Genomic DNA, 18,711 nt, shown 5'->3' with positions numbered 1-18,711 from the left:
AATACTACAAGTTAATATAATCATAGAATTATACTGAAGATTATGATTTCACCAAAGGTAGAAGAATGCCCAAAGCAATAATTTAAACAAAGAAAGACAAAATCTAAAGCCCCCTTTCCTGTTTACCTGGATGAGTCATGGTGACCGGCTCCTCTTTGGATTTATTATTGTAGATGACTACAGCAACCGCATTGTGGAAAGCAGCCCGTGATATTTTCTCTTTAAAGGTGCAATTTCCTCTTTGCAGCAAGGCGATCCACTGTTTGATATTAGGAGGGACAAAGAACCGTGTTTGAGGATCACAGCCCAGATGATCAGCAACTAGGTAACAAAAAGAAAAGCGCATTAAAGATGAAGTCCGTTGTCTTTATCAAAGTGTCCTTCTGTTCTCCAAATACTATGCAGATCCACAGCTCATTGCAGCAAGGCTGTACGTATTTCCACAAAGGGCAACACAATGAATCTAATCAATACCTGTAGGACACAGAGAGAGGTTCCATTAAAATGCTACTTGCACTACAAAGTAAAACAATGGAAACTTTTTGTTTTTGTTTTTTACTTTACATATAAAATAAAAAAGGCCAGTAAAAATGTAAAAATCAGGGTAGATAGGTTGATAAGAGAGGAGAAAAGACAAACATAGAAACCCAGGTGGCAGTTCTTGCCCTCTTCCAGTCCATTCATTTGCACTTACTAGCATCTAAACACACTGCTGCTGCCGCCACAACCCAGGAGGAAACAGAAGAATTTTGCTTGGATAAGTGAGGAGGCCAAAGTAATCTTTAATTCAGCTACCAAGTGATTATGTTGAAATGCAAGTATGACAAATAAAAATTAAATTTGGGCCTATATTTAACAGTGAAAACGACAGAAAAGCCCCTACTTCCCCTGCCCATTTAGAACAAGTCAAAATGAGAGAAAGGGTGGTCTATAAGGAGAAAGAAGCCACCAAAGGCAGGGCTGCAGACCATCAGTCAGCAAGCAGGGGCAGAGAGCCTGGGTACAGAGGGCAGAGACCTCCTGCTTCCTGTAGTCCATCATTATCAGTCCTGTGTGTACTGTAGAGAAAAGAAGATCACACAAAGGGTAACCTCAAGGCAAACAAATCATAACTAAGTAGTGAGTGCTAGTAACAAAGGATAATTATAATTTATAAAGAAAGAACAGTAGTAGGAAAATATTTGTTTTCCGTAAGCATGCTACAAAGCAAAAGAAAGCAGATGCTTGTAATGTTTGTCTATTAAAAGTAAAGATGTCACTGATATGAAAAGTCACACCTAACATTCCCACTTAAATTTTGTTCATTAATTTTTCTTATGAAGGACGGAGGGAGGGAGAGAGGTGACATATAAGAACATTTTCTATGAAAGGACTTTAGGTACACAGTAAGTAGGAGGCAAATGCTTCCACAATGTGTCATGATAGGTACCTGCTACTTGCCTACAACTTCTGCTCCTTAATACACTACTCCTTCATTAATGAGACAAAGGGTGGCGTGTGTGAGTATGTGGAAAGGGAGGGTAACACAGTAAGTGCAAATTGCTGGGGATGCAGATCATTTGAGTAACTCGTATAAAGCCCTGGCTTCTACTCCCAGAAGCAGAAAAAATTTAATTGAAAAAAAAGAAAAAAGCCTGTCAAACAATTTTCCTCAACTACTGAGAGACATAGTCATCAAATCATGGAACTTTAAAATTCTGAAGCAGATTGTTTAGCTCCAGCAGTATCTGTTACAGAGATAATTATGCTGTTTTAAAATACAAATATTTTAGAGATGATGTTTTATGATAACCCCTTAAGTCTTAGGAAATTGTCCAACACCATATCCAAATGGGGCAACCAAAACAGGTTTTAAGTGTTTCATCTGTTATTTTTCAAAGTGGACTGCTATATAAGCTCTAGCAGAAAATGCAGATCAGAGAATGCCCAAAGGGATCTGCACATTTGTCTTATATGAAACTTCCATTTTCTGTGGCGTCCTTTCTCCCTGTGGCTTCACATACTTTTACAATGCAATCAAGAGGAAACTATGTAATTATGGAATCAGCAATATAAGGGGTACAAAATCTAAACCAACTACTTACTAGCTGAGCAACTGTGATGGGTTTCTTAACCTCTCTGATTTTAAATTTCTACTTATTACAAAACTGGATTTGGGCTGGAGAGATGGCTCAGAGGTGGCTTAAGAGCACTAGCTGCTCTTCCAGAGGTCTGAGTTCAATTCCCAACAACCACATGGTGGCTCACAACCATCTATAATGAGATCTGGTGCCCTCTGCTGGCCTGCAGGCATACACGCAGGCAGAACACTGCATACATACAAAAAACAAATAAAAAACTGGACTTATTTACTGGTGGTGATAGGGGATTGTACCTAGGACCTCACTTAAACTATGCAAGCGTTCTACCACTGAGCTACACCCTTAACCTGATACTGTCATCTCAGAGTTACATATGTGAAAAAGCTAGTAATAATCTCTGTAGAGTACTTAAACAAAACAAAAAAAAAAACAAAAACAAAAACCGACTTCTTTCTTTTCACCAGTGTCCCTCCTGTCTTGCCCTAGCAATTCAGTTTGGTTCTCTGGGGATACTCAAAGCCAGTGTATGTGAAATCCCACTGTGGCTCTGCTGTAACAGGCCATCCTCCATATTTCTTGGCTCCTAAGTGCTGGCTCTGTCCTTCTGACAGTTCAGTCTACCAAGAACATTGCTAGTGTTCTCGGCTATAAAGGGACAGCAAGGATGTACCAAGCAAAATCCATCAAACCTACTGAAGAGAACTTTGAAATTCTACAGGAATCCCCACCCACTAAGAATAGATTCTAGAACAACTGCTGGACCCAAACGACATCCAACAACAGACTATATATGCAAAAGAATATTCCTACTTAATAAAATTCACTCAAATGCAAAAGGTGCCAAAAGCAAAACATCAGTAAGAATGAAATGAGCAACATTAAGAATGAGACATGTGGGTTCCTGTTCCAGGAAGCAGTGTTTATTATTCAGAAGAAAATGGTTTTCACAACCACTTAGTACCGAAGTATATGTATTCTATCTCAATATTCCTTCTAATTACAAAAATAAATGAACAATGAAATTGTATTAATAGTTCTTAAACAGCTGTCCATTGTGATTAAGTGGTACTACTGCAAATTTAATGTCATTTATTTGTGTTAAACAATTTATTTTGTGAAAACATATTAAAACATGGAAGATCTATGCTACTATGGACTATTAAAACATGTCATTAGCAATTCTATTCAAATTCAGAACCACTTTACTTCATATTTTTCAAACTTAAGATGGTGTCGCCTCTGACTTCTTTGCATTCATTAGTTATAGAGCTAAGGAAACTAACAAATCATAATGAAAATCTGAAATATCATACAAAATATTATACTATATAAGAACTTCAGACCTGAGGATAGTGCTTGTGAAGTGCTTGCCCAGTTTATGTGAGGCCCTGGGGTAAATCCTCAGCACCACCAAAAGATAGTAAAAAAACAACCCTCAAATTTTGTTTCCTATGTAGACTTTGCTGCTAAATGCAAAAACAGTAACAAGGCTTTCATTTACTTCTTGCTAGGTATCAAACAAGCCCAGATTCTCACCTCCATGAATTTTTCATGCATGTGTGTACAGGTGCGTGTATAAGCATATGCATGTGCATGTGGAGGCCAGAGGACAACCTCAGGTGTTACCCTCAGGAGCATCTTTCATCTTTCAGACAGGATCCCTGGTCCGGACTCACCAATTAGGCTAGATTAGCTGGTCAGTAAGTTCCAAAGATCTTCCTGACTCCACCTCCCTGTTCTGGGATCACAAACAAACCTCAACATGCAATTTTTAAGTGAGTTCTGGGGAGCCAACTCAGGTCCTATTGCTTGCAAGGCAAGAACCTTACCAAGCACCTTCTGAGCCAAAAACATATTTTTTAACTTTTGTACTCAGAAGCAAATCAAGTATCAAAGAAAAATAAAATGGACTAAACACTGTTCTTAGAATTCACAGAACGTCTAAGCTCACTGAGGTGGTATGACGGACACAGTATCAACACAATGTGAGAAAACACCAGGAAATCGAGTGTTTAGAATGGCAGGGAAGGAAAAGAACATATGGTAAAGGGTCAGTGAAAGCCAAACAGAACCCTTGAAAAGTTGTTCAAGCAGAAAGGATGGGGCATGGAAATGACTAAAATACAGGACAGGGCTGGGGCTGGGGCTCAGGTGAAGAGAGCCTGCCCAGTATGCATGAGGCCTTGAGGCTGATCCCTAGTAGAAAAAGAACCACACACACAGTGAACCTTAAATCCACCAGACACACAGAAGCACACATGCACTTGCAGGCACAATACACACACACACACACACACACACACACACACACACACACACACACACACACACACACACACACACACACGGTAGGGGGGAGAAGCTGAATTTGTATGAGACCAGGAAAGATGGATACACAGATGCTGTAACACAAATTTAAGATGACAGAGTTCTGGAAAGACCTTATTTGGAATGGGAGAAGGAAAAAGTTCCAGTATGAAGAAAATGTAAATATTTAGGGATTTTACTTTATTTATATTATTTGTGGTACTGGAGATCCACCCCAGGCATGCCAGGCCAAGTGTTTTACTACGGACCTATACTTCTAGTCCTTGAAATGTAAATATTTAAAAGGCTGTGGGCCGGTGAGATAGCTCAGCTGGTACAGGCACTTGCTGCTAAGCCCGATGACTTGAGTTCGATCCCCAGAATCTACACAGTAAAAGGAGAACATCAACTTCCACAAGCTGTCCTGACTCCCACATGCATGCCATGCCACACACTAGTTCATAGACAAAAACATAAGATAAATAAATTATTAAATAAATGTAAAAATGAAGTTTATGTGAACTAATGGGTAAAACATATTCTCTAATTCTAATAGTCTGAAACTTGGCACATAATTAATGTAGCAGAATTTCACCTCTTAAAAATCAAATTCCTCACATACGGAACAGTCACCCTGCTCTATGTGGGTTAATGGTTTACTCCTTAGCCCTAAGAACCATCAATTTGCTGTAAGCCTCTTGGGGTGAGGGTGGTGCAGAAGCAAGAACCCAGCATTTCTGCTAGTGTAGGTAAGACAGGTTATAGTCTGCTCTGGGCTCACAGGGCCTCTTGCTCTCAGAGCCTAAGTGCCTTATTTCCTCTTCCTGGAATGCCCATCCTACCACATTCTTGTCTAACCAGTTTCTGAACTTCAGAGCTCTGCTTGAAACTCTTCTCTAGCATGGTTTCCTTCCTCTAGAGTCTGAGTTGGGTAGATTTTTCAGGTTGCCATGGTACCCTAGAATTGCACCCCTCTTGGCATTCATTGTACTGTATCAGTAACTGGCTGTTTATTTCTGGCTCTTTGCTTTTAGAAGGTGAGATCCAGAATCTCCTCCAATATGTCTGGCACATAGAAAACACTTAACATACATGATGTAGGGAGAGGCTAGGGATATAACTTAGTGGTAGAGCATCTGCCTAATAAAGTGTGATGCCCTGGTTTCACTTCTTAGTCCCCCCCAAAATTAAAAAAATTTTGATGTAAGAAGAGTGATCAAGTGAAATTAAGCAAAAAAATAAAAAAAAGAAAGAAAAGAAAAAAAGAGACTAAGTTTGTTTCAAGTATCTTTTTTTCAGCATGCTGTGACCCTTTAATACAGTTCATGTTGTGGTGGCCCTAACCATAAAATTATTTCTGTTGCTACTTCATAACTGTAATTTTGCAACTATTATGAATCATAATGTAAAAATGTGTGTTTTCCAATGGTTTAGGTGGCTCCTGTGAAAGGAACATTCAACAATCCCAAGGGTTGGGAACCACTGCCTTGAGTCAATTTGGAGGACAAAGAGTGTCCATGAGATGACCAGTGTGTAAGTCAATGGTGCCAGTGGAGTGGTAGGAGGTGACCCCTGTGAAAGGGTCTCGACCCATAGGTTGAGAACTGATGGTCTAGGGCTTTCCAAGGTATATGTCCTTTCTTACCAGAATAAAATACTTACTAACATCATATACAAAGCAGCCATATCAAAACAGACATAGCTATATCAAGTCAACAGCAAGCCAAGAGTCAGGAGAGGACAATGGGAAATGTTTACACAGGGAAGGGGATCCATTTCTTCTTATTCTACGGTCTTGATTTTGATGAGCTAACAGTAATTCTCGAATGTTTCCACCCAGCTGCAGAAAAGGAGGCCTGGAAGAAGTCCATCTATGTCAAATCATTCTGTTTCTTATTCATTTACAGGCTACTCTGCCATACTTCTTAGCAAGACCATAGGACCACATAGCTGTTCTCCTACCAGGAGACCACTTCCAAAAGAATACTGGGGGACAGGAACCCAACAAGGGAGAAAGGTTTATTTATACTTCTAGTCACAACTAGGGAGAGGGTTCTTGGTTTTGCTCTGTCTTCCTGCAACAGTGTACAATTTTTACAGAAAAGATAAAACAAAAGCCTGAGAATGTGCACATGCAGCCTTCCTTGTGAGACAAGTCATCAGAATGGTGGGAATCCCTTACTGGGAGGCTAGCTCATTTGGAGCAGCTCAATCTCTCCGGACAATTCTAATTTTCTCATGCTTTCTGTCTGTCTGAGATCTCCTCAGGAAACTAATTCCTCATAGTCCAGCCTCTCACCAGAACAGTCTGAAGTTAACTCTTTAAGTTGTCTTTTAGTGTCTCCTTATTTAAACGAACAAAACACAACACCAGAAATCATCACAGACCCCTAGATATGTTAGGAAAGTGCTCTACTCAGAGCTAAACCACGAATCACTAAAAATCCTACTTAATCCAGCTATCTGCTTCTAGGCAGCCATGAGCTTTAATGCATGCGACATCTATTTGTACATTAGCCCCAGGGATATGAGGGGATGGGAGCAGAGAGATGACCATAGAGTAAGTCACAAAGAAGTATGGAACTGAAGTAACATATCTGAGAGAAGGGTTTTTTGTTTGTTTGTTTGTTTTGTTTTTTCTGTATCTCACTGAACCAGGGAAAAGAGGATTCAGACTGAAGGTTGGCTGAAGCCAAAGGCAGGTAAGCAGTTAGGAGGCGGGAGGCAAGAGGAAGGTAAGAAGAATGTTCTTATTAGGGGAAAGTAGACCTTTTTGTTCTTTACAAGCCTGCTACTGAATGCACAGGGCTCACTCACATTAGAAGTTTTACTAAATTATGAGTTCAGATGTTAGCATCATCTAAAACTGCTCCCACAGAAATGCTTGTAACAATGTAAGAGCAGTATTTCAGCACTCCTGAAATATATATATATATCCTACATCAAGTCCTTCTCACATCTCCCCTTTCCTTTCATCTGTAGTCTCTACCCCTCAGAAATTCTTCTAAGGAGAATATTAGCAGTAAACTTGCATTTTGCATATGAAAACATTTTTCTGTTCTCATTCTTGAATGTGTATTAGTTTAAATGTTTAATAAAATTAAATAAAAAATCAAAGTTCCCTCTAATTATCCTCTACTTTTATTTTTTAAAAAAGACAAAATGTTTGAATTGTGTATGTATGCTCTTAAACATTATTCTACTCATTTTTTACTTTTAAATTTTTTAAAAGTATATACTTCTATTTTTCTAATTGGAAATTTTTACTTCTTTGGCCATATTCTAAACAACATATCAAAAGTTATTTCCTTTTTATACAGAATTTTAAGGAGGCAATAAAATATCTTCCATACACCTACAGTGCTGGGACAGCATTGCAAGAATAGTCATGCATAGCTTAACTGTCAGCAAGTTGAACTGTCAATAGCTATCCATTATCGTTTGTCTTCTATACTTAGTTACTGTACATCTCAAATGGATTTTGATTATTTTTCACATCCTCAGAACTCAAATATATTTGTTGGATGTTCTCCATGACATAATAAAAAGCATCTTAAAAGCAATTTTAAATGATGGCTAATACAAATCACTTTACATGAAAAGTCATGTTCAAAAATAATTTCTATTACAACTGATGTAACAAATAATCTCATTTGAGAGAGATGCTATAAATCAAAGGTACCACCTCAGACAAAAGTGGTACCAGAGTACAATAGGAATGTTAAGTATTCAAATCACTTTGCTGCCTATCCATCATGCTTTCCTCTTGCCTCTGACTAGTCCTTCTCATTTTCCATCTTCTGCCCACTTTTCTTAGCAAGATGTACACATCCACTCCCATGGCTTTTTACTGTCACCTACATGACAATAATGTCTAAGTCTAAATCTCTCTTGAAATTTAGCATTTAACATTTAGCTGTCTGCTATTCATGTTTGTACTTCTACTCATGTGATCTTGTGGTGCTAAATTCCTAGCCAACAGCATCATCTACTTAAACATATGAGACTGGACTCCCTGTTAAAAACCAGGAAGTGACTATATAAAGACCCAGCTCAGTCAACAGAGTCTTCTGATTTTGCCTGACACAAGACCAACCAAAGTTAATGACTGACTCAACACAGCTAATGTACACAGGGATCTAGGACACTACTAAGAATTCAGAGCAAAGCTGGACAGTGACACACATTAGTAATCACAGCCCTAGAGAGGCTGAGAGGTTGTCAAGTTTCAGTCAGCCTTGGGCTATATGGTGAGGTCCCGTCTCAACAATTACAATAGAATTCAGAGAAAGCTGAATGCAGTGGTGTAAACCTATAGTCCCAGACTCTCTGAGGCAGGAGGATCACTTGAACCCAAGGGGTCAAAGCTAGCTTGGACTATATAACAAGACCCTATCACAAAAATCCAGAATAGTTTTTGAGACATTAACTCTTGGGCAGAAATCTAAAGGACATGGGTGCACTTTTGTTTTAAAACCACGTCTTTATTCTAGTACCATAGGTTCCAGTACATGATGGGACCGACAAAGACTAGCCCAGTCTGATCCAAGGATGTGAAATACAGGAGACAGGCACGGAATTGTGTAGTTGATTCTAACAGGGCAGAAGATACATGTTGAGGCATTTAAGGTGAGTTGTTGAGACAGGAGGTAGGGAAGAGGACAGAGAAGGAGATCAGCCATTAATTCAGCTACTGTAAGGGAAAACTGTGTGAATGGCTAGAGGAAATCACACAAAAACAGGTGGTTTCAAGATTCTTTTTCTCCATTTTTATTTAAGTTAGAAACAAGATTATTTTACATGTCAATCCTAGTTCCCTCTGCCTCCCCTCCTCCCCTGCCCGCCCCTACTAATACCCTACCTATCCCATACCCTTTCTGCTCCCCAGGAAGGGTGAGGTCTTTCACAGGGCATCTTCAGAGTCTGTCATATCCTTTGGGATAGGTCCAAGACCCACCCCCTTGTGTCTAGGCTCAGGGAGTATCCCTCCATGTGGGATGGGCTCCCAAAGTCTATTCCTATGCTAGGGATAAGTACTGATCTACTACAAAAGGCCCCATAGATTTCTGAGGTCTTCTCACTGACACCCATGTTCATGGGATCTGAATCAGTCCCATGCTGGTTTCTCAGCTATCAGTCTGGGAACCAAGAGTTCCCCCTTGTTTAGGTCAGCTGTTTCTGTGGGTTTCACCAGCTTGGTCTTCAAGTTTTGGGGGTTTTTTTTGTTTTTGTTTTTGAGACAGGGTTTCTCTGTGGCTTTGGAGGCTGTCCTGGAAATAGTTCTTGTAGACTAGGCTGGTCTTGAACTCACAGAGATCCACCTGCCTCTGCCTCCCAAGTGCACTACCACTGCCCAGCTGGTTTCAAGTATTCTTGTGTGATTTCCTCCAAATTCCTACATTGTTTTATATCAGAAAATGCAAAGAATTTTTCCATCTCCACACACCACTCTCCTCCTAGCGTCAGGTCAGGAAAACTATTTGGCTTTGCATCCCTGCACCCTTAGTTGAAATGACTATTCTTTCCCACAGAACTGCCTTGGTAACCTTGTCAAAAGCCAACTGGCCAAATCTAAGGGCTGATATTTGGATTTGAGTCCCATTCCACCGATCTAAATAAGCATCTGATCACACACATCACTGCCTTGTAACAAGTTTTAGTATCAGGAAATATGTATCATCTAGTGTGTGTGTAAGCAAGCCAAGAGGTGGATGTTGAGTGTCTTCCTCAGTCACTCTCCACAGTATGTTTTAAGATAGGGTCTCTAGAGGAATCTGGAACTCACTGATTCTATTAGGTTGACTGGCCAGTGAGCACCAGCTATCTGCCTGTGTGTTGACAATGAGCTCCAGCTATCTGCCTGTGTGTTGATATGCCCAGCTTCTAGGAGGGTCCTGGGGACCCAAACATAGGCTCTTATGCTTGTGCAGCAGATGCTACTGACTGAGTCATCTCCCCAACCCCTAACTTTTGTTCTTTTTCAAGACCATATTTTTTTTTAAACAATTTTGAGTCCCTTGTGAATCAGTAAGTAATTTTTATAGGGTTCTATAGGTCAATTTAGAAAGTACTGCCATCTTAAGAATATTGGGGCTGGAGAGATGGTTCAGTGGTTAAGAGCACTCACTGGCTGTTCTTCCAGGGGATCTGGGTACAGTTCCGAGCACCCGCATGGCAGCTCACACCTGTCTATAACTCCATTTCCAGAGGATTCAACAACCTCACAGAGACATGAATACAGGCAGGGCCACACTCCTTCCCAAGAAGAGTATAGATGAGGTTCTGGGGTCAGGGTCTTGGCGAAGTACTCAGAACCACGTGGCTCATCGAGAAATGTTTTTAATTTAGGAGAGGGTTATATAGGAATAATGTCTGGACAGTGATTTTCCCACCCCACAATCAAGAGTGAAAAATGTGGATCTGCTCCCAGGAGCCCCAGGCTTGGAAGCCAGGCTTCTGGCCCATCCTATTGTCACGCATATGAAAAATGTAACAGTCTTATCAAAGCAACTACCTGGTATCTAACTTGTTTAACATTGAGTTTTGTGGGTTGTTTTTTGTTTTGTTTTGTTTTGTAAATTGTTTACAATTTTGAAAAGTAGCATTCTGTTTCAAATGATCCGTTTTCCTGACAGTATTGTTGAGTGGGTCAAACTAATTGAGCTGTGGTTTGGTGGACTTTATGTTGTGTTTTCAAAGTCATTCTCTGTGCTGTCTTCAAAACCTTGGGTTTGGCCCTCTGATTCCTTTGGCATTCATATGTTTAAAAGCTATTTATCTTGGTTCAAAAAAAAATTGAAAAAACAAAAAAAGAATACTGTCTATACCAGGCATGGTGGTGCACATTTTTAATCCCCTGAGAGGCAGAGGCAGGCCTGTGAGTTTCAGGCCAGCCTGGTCTACATAATGCTTAGTATGGCTGGCTTAGACACAACACCCTCTAGGGCAGTACTTGAAACCACAGGACTCCGAAGGATCTCAGAGAATGTCTGTCCAACTCCAGTCTCCTGCCCATCTTTCTCCTTTTAAGCAATTCAGAAAAACCAGAATTCCACAATTATTCTTCCCTCAGGTAATCACAGAAACTATTATCCCTCTCTGCTAAAGCAAGTGTAAACCCTAACAAGGTCACTCTATCCCTTCTCCCTTGAGAACTCTCATTCATGGAAGGGTCCTGCCTAGGAGGAAAAAATGCTACAGCAACACCACTAAGAATCTAAAGAGGCAGGCCCTGCTGACACAATTACTCTTTTTTTTTTCTTAAATCTAGTTTTAATTTTTGTGTGCACACACAGTGTGTGGGTATGCTTGCCTGTGTACTGTGGAGGTCAGAGGTTGACATAGGCTGTTTTCATCTACTACTCTTCACAGTATGTTTTTGAGGCAGGGTCTCTTACTAAACCTGGAACTCATCATTTTGGGTGGCCAGTGAGTCCCCAGGATCCACTGATGTCTGCCCTGTGGTGATATCCATGTGAAAAAAGCTTAAAAAGGGATTCTAAACACAAAAGAACAGATGTAAGCATGGCTTTTTGGTAGCAGCATTTTCTCAGGTGGGTTCTGTTTGCTAGAGGCAAGCAGAGGCACGGCTCCTTTAAGAGAGGCTGCCTGACTCAGCAGCAGTAGCAGCAGCAGCAGCAGCAAAAAGCACATGTTTTTTTTAAGAGGCCCTGCTACCAAACAAATAAATGGTTTTATGAGCAGCTGGTGGCATCCTTCTTGGTGGTGACTTGAACCTAGAAACTCTGACATGAAGCCTAGACTCAGAAAGCCAAAGAACAGGGCAGGGCAAGCTGCCACTTTAATCTTAGCCATGCTTTTTTAGCAGATTAAAGACTTATGTGGTCAGAAAAAGATAAGAGATATACAGTAAAGACTGATTCAGATGAAGAAAAACCTCTAAATGGTTTATAGTATGTTTAAAAATACATGGAGGTGCAGAGGTCATGAGGGAGCAGAAAGGTTGAGTCGGGTGTAGATTAGAAGAAAAGATATTCGATAGGTAGGGGTTTAGTTGGGGAGGTGGTGGGGGGGAAGGGAGGGAAAAGGGAACTGGGATTGTCATGTAATTCAATCTTGTTTATAATTCAAATAAAAAAATATATATGGAGGATTGGGAGAAAAAAGCAAAAGGATAGAGAAAGTCCTTAACAAAAGAAATAGAGTAGGTGGGTGTGGTGGCACACACCTTTAAACCCGAACTCTTGGGGGTAGAGGCAGGCAGATCTCTGTGATTTCAAGACCAGCATGGTTTACAGAGTGAGATCAAGGACAGCTAAAGTGACACAGAGAAACTGTCTCAAAAAAGACAAAAAAAAAAAAAAAGTAAAAGAAATAGAGTAGAAAATAAAAGGCCACATAAAGATGCAAAATACACAGAGTCTGGATATTGTATGTTATTGTGTTGTCTTTGAATTGTTTGATTGCTAAGGAAGGAGAAACAGCTGCTAAAAGATATTTGATTATAAATGCTGCTGGATTAATCCAACTTACATATTTGAAAATGCCTTAACTTCAAATTTTAAGTTAAAAGATAAGTTACTTTGGAAAAGAGATTCTGCTTTTGTTTCCACAGAAGATGAAAAGCTGTGGATTCCTTCCAGACTAATATGGTTTGATCAAGCAAGACCCCCTGAAGCAGTCGCTCAAGTGATCCAACATCCAAAGCAGCTGAGATGATGCAGCCCCACAGAATATTACAGCCAGGATTTAGCCATTGTTCTGGGTTTTCCCAGGATCCCCTTGAGACTGACAGTACCCCCAAACAGCAGGAAGCAGTTTGGCGAGAACTGTACCCACATTCCCAAATATTGTTTATAAATGTTTGTCTTCATTTAAATGGGTTATAAATGATTAATGATCACAATCAATCTCTTTCTAAAGAAAAAAGGGAATATGATATAGAAATGAATACTTTGCATTGGTATGGATTTTGGTTTGTTGATACAAATTTAAGGTCAATTTTGTTATATGTATATCTGTACTCTTGTTTAAGTACTGTGTTTATACAGCTCATTTAAAAATATAATGTGTGTGGGGTAGGGCCTAGGCCTGGCCCAGGATGATGTGGTAGACTATGGGGAGCCCCCTTTGAGGGCCTTACCCTGCCTGGGGAGTGGAGGGGGGATGGCTAGGGGCAGGTGGGATGTTGGCGGGGAGAAGAGTGGGAGGGAGAAGGGATTGACATCTGAAGTAAGCTTGTTCCTAATTTGAACTGATAAAATAAAATGAAAACATATAATGTGTGATTAAATACAGATTATAGCCACCTATAACAATCAAATCTTATAGTCATGCTAGTTTTCTAGATATACAGAGATGTATTTGAGATGGATAGATATTCTTCAAACCTTTCAAAGACCTACAGAATATGGTCTTTGAATGGTTTATTAGGGTCTTTCATCGAAATGAGACACAACTGCTCCTGGCAACACCAATTACATCAGAGAGGAAGATGGGCATCGAAAAAATTCGTTATGGAGTTTGCCTTCAATGTGGCAAAACTGGCTTTTGAGCAAAGAACTGCCCTTGCCTCAACTGCTGACAGTAAGTATGCTGTCCAAACTGGACATGCAGGAATCACAGGAAAGTGGCTGCTGAACTTGCCAAAACAAGATGGGCTAGCCCTTCAGGGTTTCTGTTTCATGGAAGAGTCTGCCAGACATTCAGCAGGACACAGAGAAAAATGACTGACAAACTGCCAATACAGGTGGGACAGTTTTAAATTCCTGCTTTGCTGAGAAGTCTGCCCAACACTCTAGGCCTATAGGCTGAAGACGGATGCCCCAACATTACAGAGAAACTTTGGGTGACTGTCCAGACAGCGAGATTTCTCTGTCAGTTCTAGAGTTTATATATTATCCTTTTGAGGTCTTTGATGGAGTTCAAGACAGACAGTTATGGTTTGCCTTAGTTATGATAAAAGATAAGTTACAGATAAAACTTTAGACTCACAAAGATAAGATAGATGACAGAATATTTTTTAAAATTTTGCCCAATGTTAATGGACTAAATATTAACTAAAGTTCTTGCTTGATTACTGTATATATATATATATATATATATATATATATATATATATGCATATACACACACACACATATATATATATATTACATATATAATTTTACTATATTAGACAGAAAAGACAAGATAATGGGGGATGTTCTTCTGTATGCTGAATATATGTTTCTCTTATTGATTTAATAAAATGCCAATTGGCCAGTATCCAGGCAGGATGTATAGGCAGGGCTACCAGATGAGGAGAATGCTGGGAAGAGAAAGGCAGAGTGTGAGTCTGGAGGGAGACACCATGTAGCTGCAGAAGGAGTAACATGCCAGGGCATTACTGGTAAGCCACAGTCTTGTGGAAATACATAATTTAATAGAAATGGGTTAATAATTAAGAGAGAGCTAGCCAATAAGAAGCCTGAGCCATCACAAAAGTTTATAATTTTTTTTCTTCTTCTTTTTTTTTTTTGGTTTTTTGAGACAGGGTTTCTCTATGGCTTTGGAGCCTGTCCTGGAACTTGCTCTTGTAGACCAGGCTGGTCTCGAACTCATAGAGATCCGCCTGCCTCTGTCTCCCGAGTGCTGGGATTAAAGGCGTGAGCCACCAACGCCCGGCAAGAGTTTATAATTAATATAAGCCTCTGTGTGTTCATTTGGGACTAAATGGCTGCGGGACCAGGTGGGACAGAAACTCCATCTACACATCTACACTGCCCTTCCAACACTGATGTTTCATGAGTACTAGGGACACAAACTCAGGTCCTCATATTCATGCAGCAGTCACTTTACCCACTGAGCCATCTCTCCAGCTCCAATGGTTAATCTTTGTTGTCAACTTGAAGGAACTGAATGATGCTTAGGACATTTGTAAAGCAGTGTTTTGGCTGTGTTTGTTAAGAACACTATTTCCTGAGACTGGTGGGGGCAGGGAGTTGGAGCAAGAGGAGACAGATACTTCCAGTTTCATGGAACTTGGGTTTACAAGACTAAAAGAGTTCTAGAAATTGAGTTCATACAGCATCAATGTATTTAACACTCGTGAGCTGCTATCCCTTCAAAATATTAAAATGCTAAATTTATATCTATACTCTGTCACAATTAAAAGTTTGCTAATTTTATGTGATCAAAATACATCAAATACACCAATGAAAATGTCATAAGGAAACCAATTATTTTGTACACTGTGCTCATAAAGATGCCCGATATACAAACAAGGCAGCAACACCTCCTGACAAGCTCACTCTATCATTCTTTTTTTTACATTTGTGATGCTGGGAACTGAAGTTTGAGCCATATGCTAGCTGGAGGTGATACTGCTGACCAGTCTGTTCTCTTAGTTCTGAACGCTCACTCAGAATGACACTTTCACTAAGATTACCACACTAAGGTAGGGACAGACACTACAATAAAAAATAGTTTCCACAAAATGTCTTCCAATTATCTCTCATCACTTTTATAAAGTCCCAACCCCAACAGACTAAGAGACACTGCCTCTCTCTTCCACCCTTCTGTATACCGTTCTCCCCTTACTCTCTAAATGTCTTTTATTGCGTATTTTGGACCTTTTGGTCTTCATGCCAAAAAAGGGAAGTAATCTTCCTTTCTGTCCTCCTCTTTAATATCTGCTTGTGTACATGCTTCTGCCTCAGCTTAAATACAATTTCTTTAGGGAAGTGATGCAGGTTGAGCTGCTAGTATCACAATGTTATAGAATGCTCACAGAGATAATTAACAATTACTTTAAAAATTTTGTTTCCTGTCTCTTTTCTCCACTATGGAGTACATATTATACTTACCTTATGTTTCCGAGCAACAGCACACAGGCCCAGTATATACTTAAATACTTGACAAATGAATACTTATAGCAACTGCCACCACTAAATGTAGAATTTCCAGTTTCATGAGTTAGTCTGGTGACAACACAGAAACAAGAAACTTCATTATTGGTAAGACCTTTGAGGAATCACCAAAAAGAAGCAATAAGAAACTACCATAAATAGCACCCCAACACTTACAAATAACAATGAAGAAATGTGCAAACAAAGGACCAGTTAGGATTAGCAAATCTAAAACATAATCATAAAGAAATAATCTGTAGATACTGTGAAAGAGAAAACAGTAGTCACAGGGTGTCAGTGCTGAGGTACAGAAGACATAATAACAATTCCCCCAAATTGCACATGTCTCATCCCTAGAACTTGTGACAATGTTCTTTATAAGGCTAGGAGGAAAATAAGGTTATAGATCAAAAAGGGTGGTAGTCACCTGACCTTATGAGAAAGAGACCATCTTGGACTATCCAAGTGAGCTCAATGTAATCACAAAGTTATTTAAGTGGGGGGAAAAGGCAGGTCAGAATGTGTGGGAGACTGGAAGATGGAGGGAAGGGCTGTGTGCTAAGAAATGCAAGGCAACCTCTGCATGCTAAAAAAGGAACAATCTTCCTTAGAGCCTATGGAAGCAGTGCAAACTTTCAGACTCCTTGATCCTAGCCCAATGATACTCAATGTAATCTGGAGGGCTGTTTTTGTTTGTTTTCTGAGGCAGGTCTTACTACCTAGTCCAGGTTGCCCTCTAACTCAGGATCAGCCTCAGCCTCACAAGTGGTGGGATTACAGATGTGTATCACCATGCCAAACCTAACTCTAGATCCATGAACCACATAAGGCTTCAAGATGCAATCCAACCTCCTATGCCTTTTCACATATTCTATGTACATCTATATATAGAATACATTTTCCTGTAGGAAGGGCCACAGCTTTTTGTCACTATCTATAAGCCCAAAACACTGGATTAAGATGCAGAAAATATGTTCATGACATTGAATAGTGATACAAGTCTACCAGAAAGAACAAAGACTAGTGACAAATCAGGATTTAAAAATTTTGTTGATAGGCTGAATGAACAGGCTGAATGAAGCAAAGACAAAAAATCATGTAGCTTAGGATGAGACTCTATGAAAAAAGACCCCAGGTTTAACCAAGAGTAAGCTTAGGATGAATCAGTGATTCAGATCACCAAAATTATCTGCAGAACTTTAGGCTATTTTCCAGAGATAACAAGAGATGCACTTCTACATGCACAAAACCAAACCCTGCAAGACTGTTTAATTTTGGATTTTTCTTTTAATTAGTTTCCCACATCTATTATGAAAAATATCACAAACTTGTTGGGTTGAAACAACAAAAGTTTGTTGTATCATAATTCTGGAAGCCACAAGTCTAAGGTCAAAGTATTGGCAGGGGTTGATTCCTTTTGTAAGCTGCAAAGAAACCCTGTTAGGCCTCTTTTCCAGTTTCTGCTCCTGCTGGCAATCCTTGCTGCTCACTGGCTGTGAACAATTTCTGATTAGTTCCTCCCTCTGGTCCTCTATTACATGCCCCTCCATATATTCTCATTACACACTTGTTACTAGAATTTTGGCTCATGTTAATTAGGAAAATATCATCTTAATCCCTAAATAATGACGTATGCAAAGATTCTACTTCCAAATAAAGTCACACTGAGGTTCTAGGTGGACATGACATTCCTTTCAGCTTCTTTTATAAGGGCACTAGTCCCATTCATGAGGGTTCCGTCTTCATTATCTAATCATTTCCAAAGGGTACCACCTCTTGTCACTCTGGGGGCCAAGGTCCAGCACAATAATTCTGGGAGAACAACAACATTCAGACCACAGTCAACACAAAAGACCCCCTGGGTGGAATATTAATAGAAAATGGATGCACTTTGAGACCTAAGATGCTACGCTCCTAAGAACAATCAAAAGAAACAAGAATATGAAGTCCAAAGGTTAGAGGACTTGAGTCAGATAAGGAAATTCCCAACTATCTACAAACATTTAAACCAACTTTTCTCTGGGATGAAAAATACTTTGTAACACTAAGTTTTCAAAGGATGAGGGTGGTAGATCTCTGTCACTGCCTTTGTTCAAGCATATGTTGGTAAGATGCAGCTTTGATGGGAGGGCTGGGTTTGTAGATCATCGATAAGTTAAATTCAGAGTCTATGATGATCTCCCATGTCTGTCTCTGTAATGTCAAGTATACAGAACTATAAAGCTCCACCAAGAACACAAACTAACCCCCCCACCGTGTGTGTGTGTGTGTGTGTGTGTGTGTGTGTGTGTGTGTGTGTGTGTGTGTGAGACACCAGTCATAACGTATACATGGTAAATAAAATTTACAAGTCCTCAAAACCAAAGGGGTACTGAATGGTTTTAGTAACTAATTGCTAATGGTAACATGAATGAATGGCATGAGGGAGAGTGAAGTTAGAGCTAAATCAGAGTTCAGACTCCCATTCTAGGGAT

The 18,711-nt window shown here is 39.8% G+C and overlaps 1 protein-coding gene across 1 annotated transcript in view; it reads right to left on the bottom strand.

Moving 5' to 3' along the window:
- The window catches only part of Rnf130 (ring finger protein 130), a 127,818-nt gene that overhangs the window by 59,343 nt on the left and 49,764 nt on the right, over positions 1-18,711 (bottom strand). Inside the window, exon 5 of the mRNA XM_035448109.1 lies at positions 127-321. Coding sequence (XP_035304000.1) covers positions 127-321 — 195 coding nt within the window. The remainder of the gene's footprint in view (positions 1-126; positions 322-18,711) is intronic.

The sequence above is a fragment of the Cricetulus griseus genome, chromosome 7, assembly GCF_003668045.3.
Source record: "Cricetulus griseus strain 17A/GY chromosome 7, alternate assembly CriGri-PICRH-1.0, whole genome shotgun sequence".
NCBI classification, from domain to species: domain Eukaryota; kingdom Metazoa; phylum Chordata; class Mammalia; order Rodentia; family Cricetidae; genus Cricetulus; species Cricetulus griseus.
The sequence above is the reverse complement of the archived record's forward strand: the minus strand, read 5'-3'. Positions and strand labels throughout refer to the sequence as shown.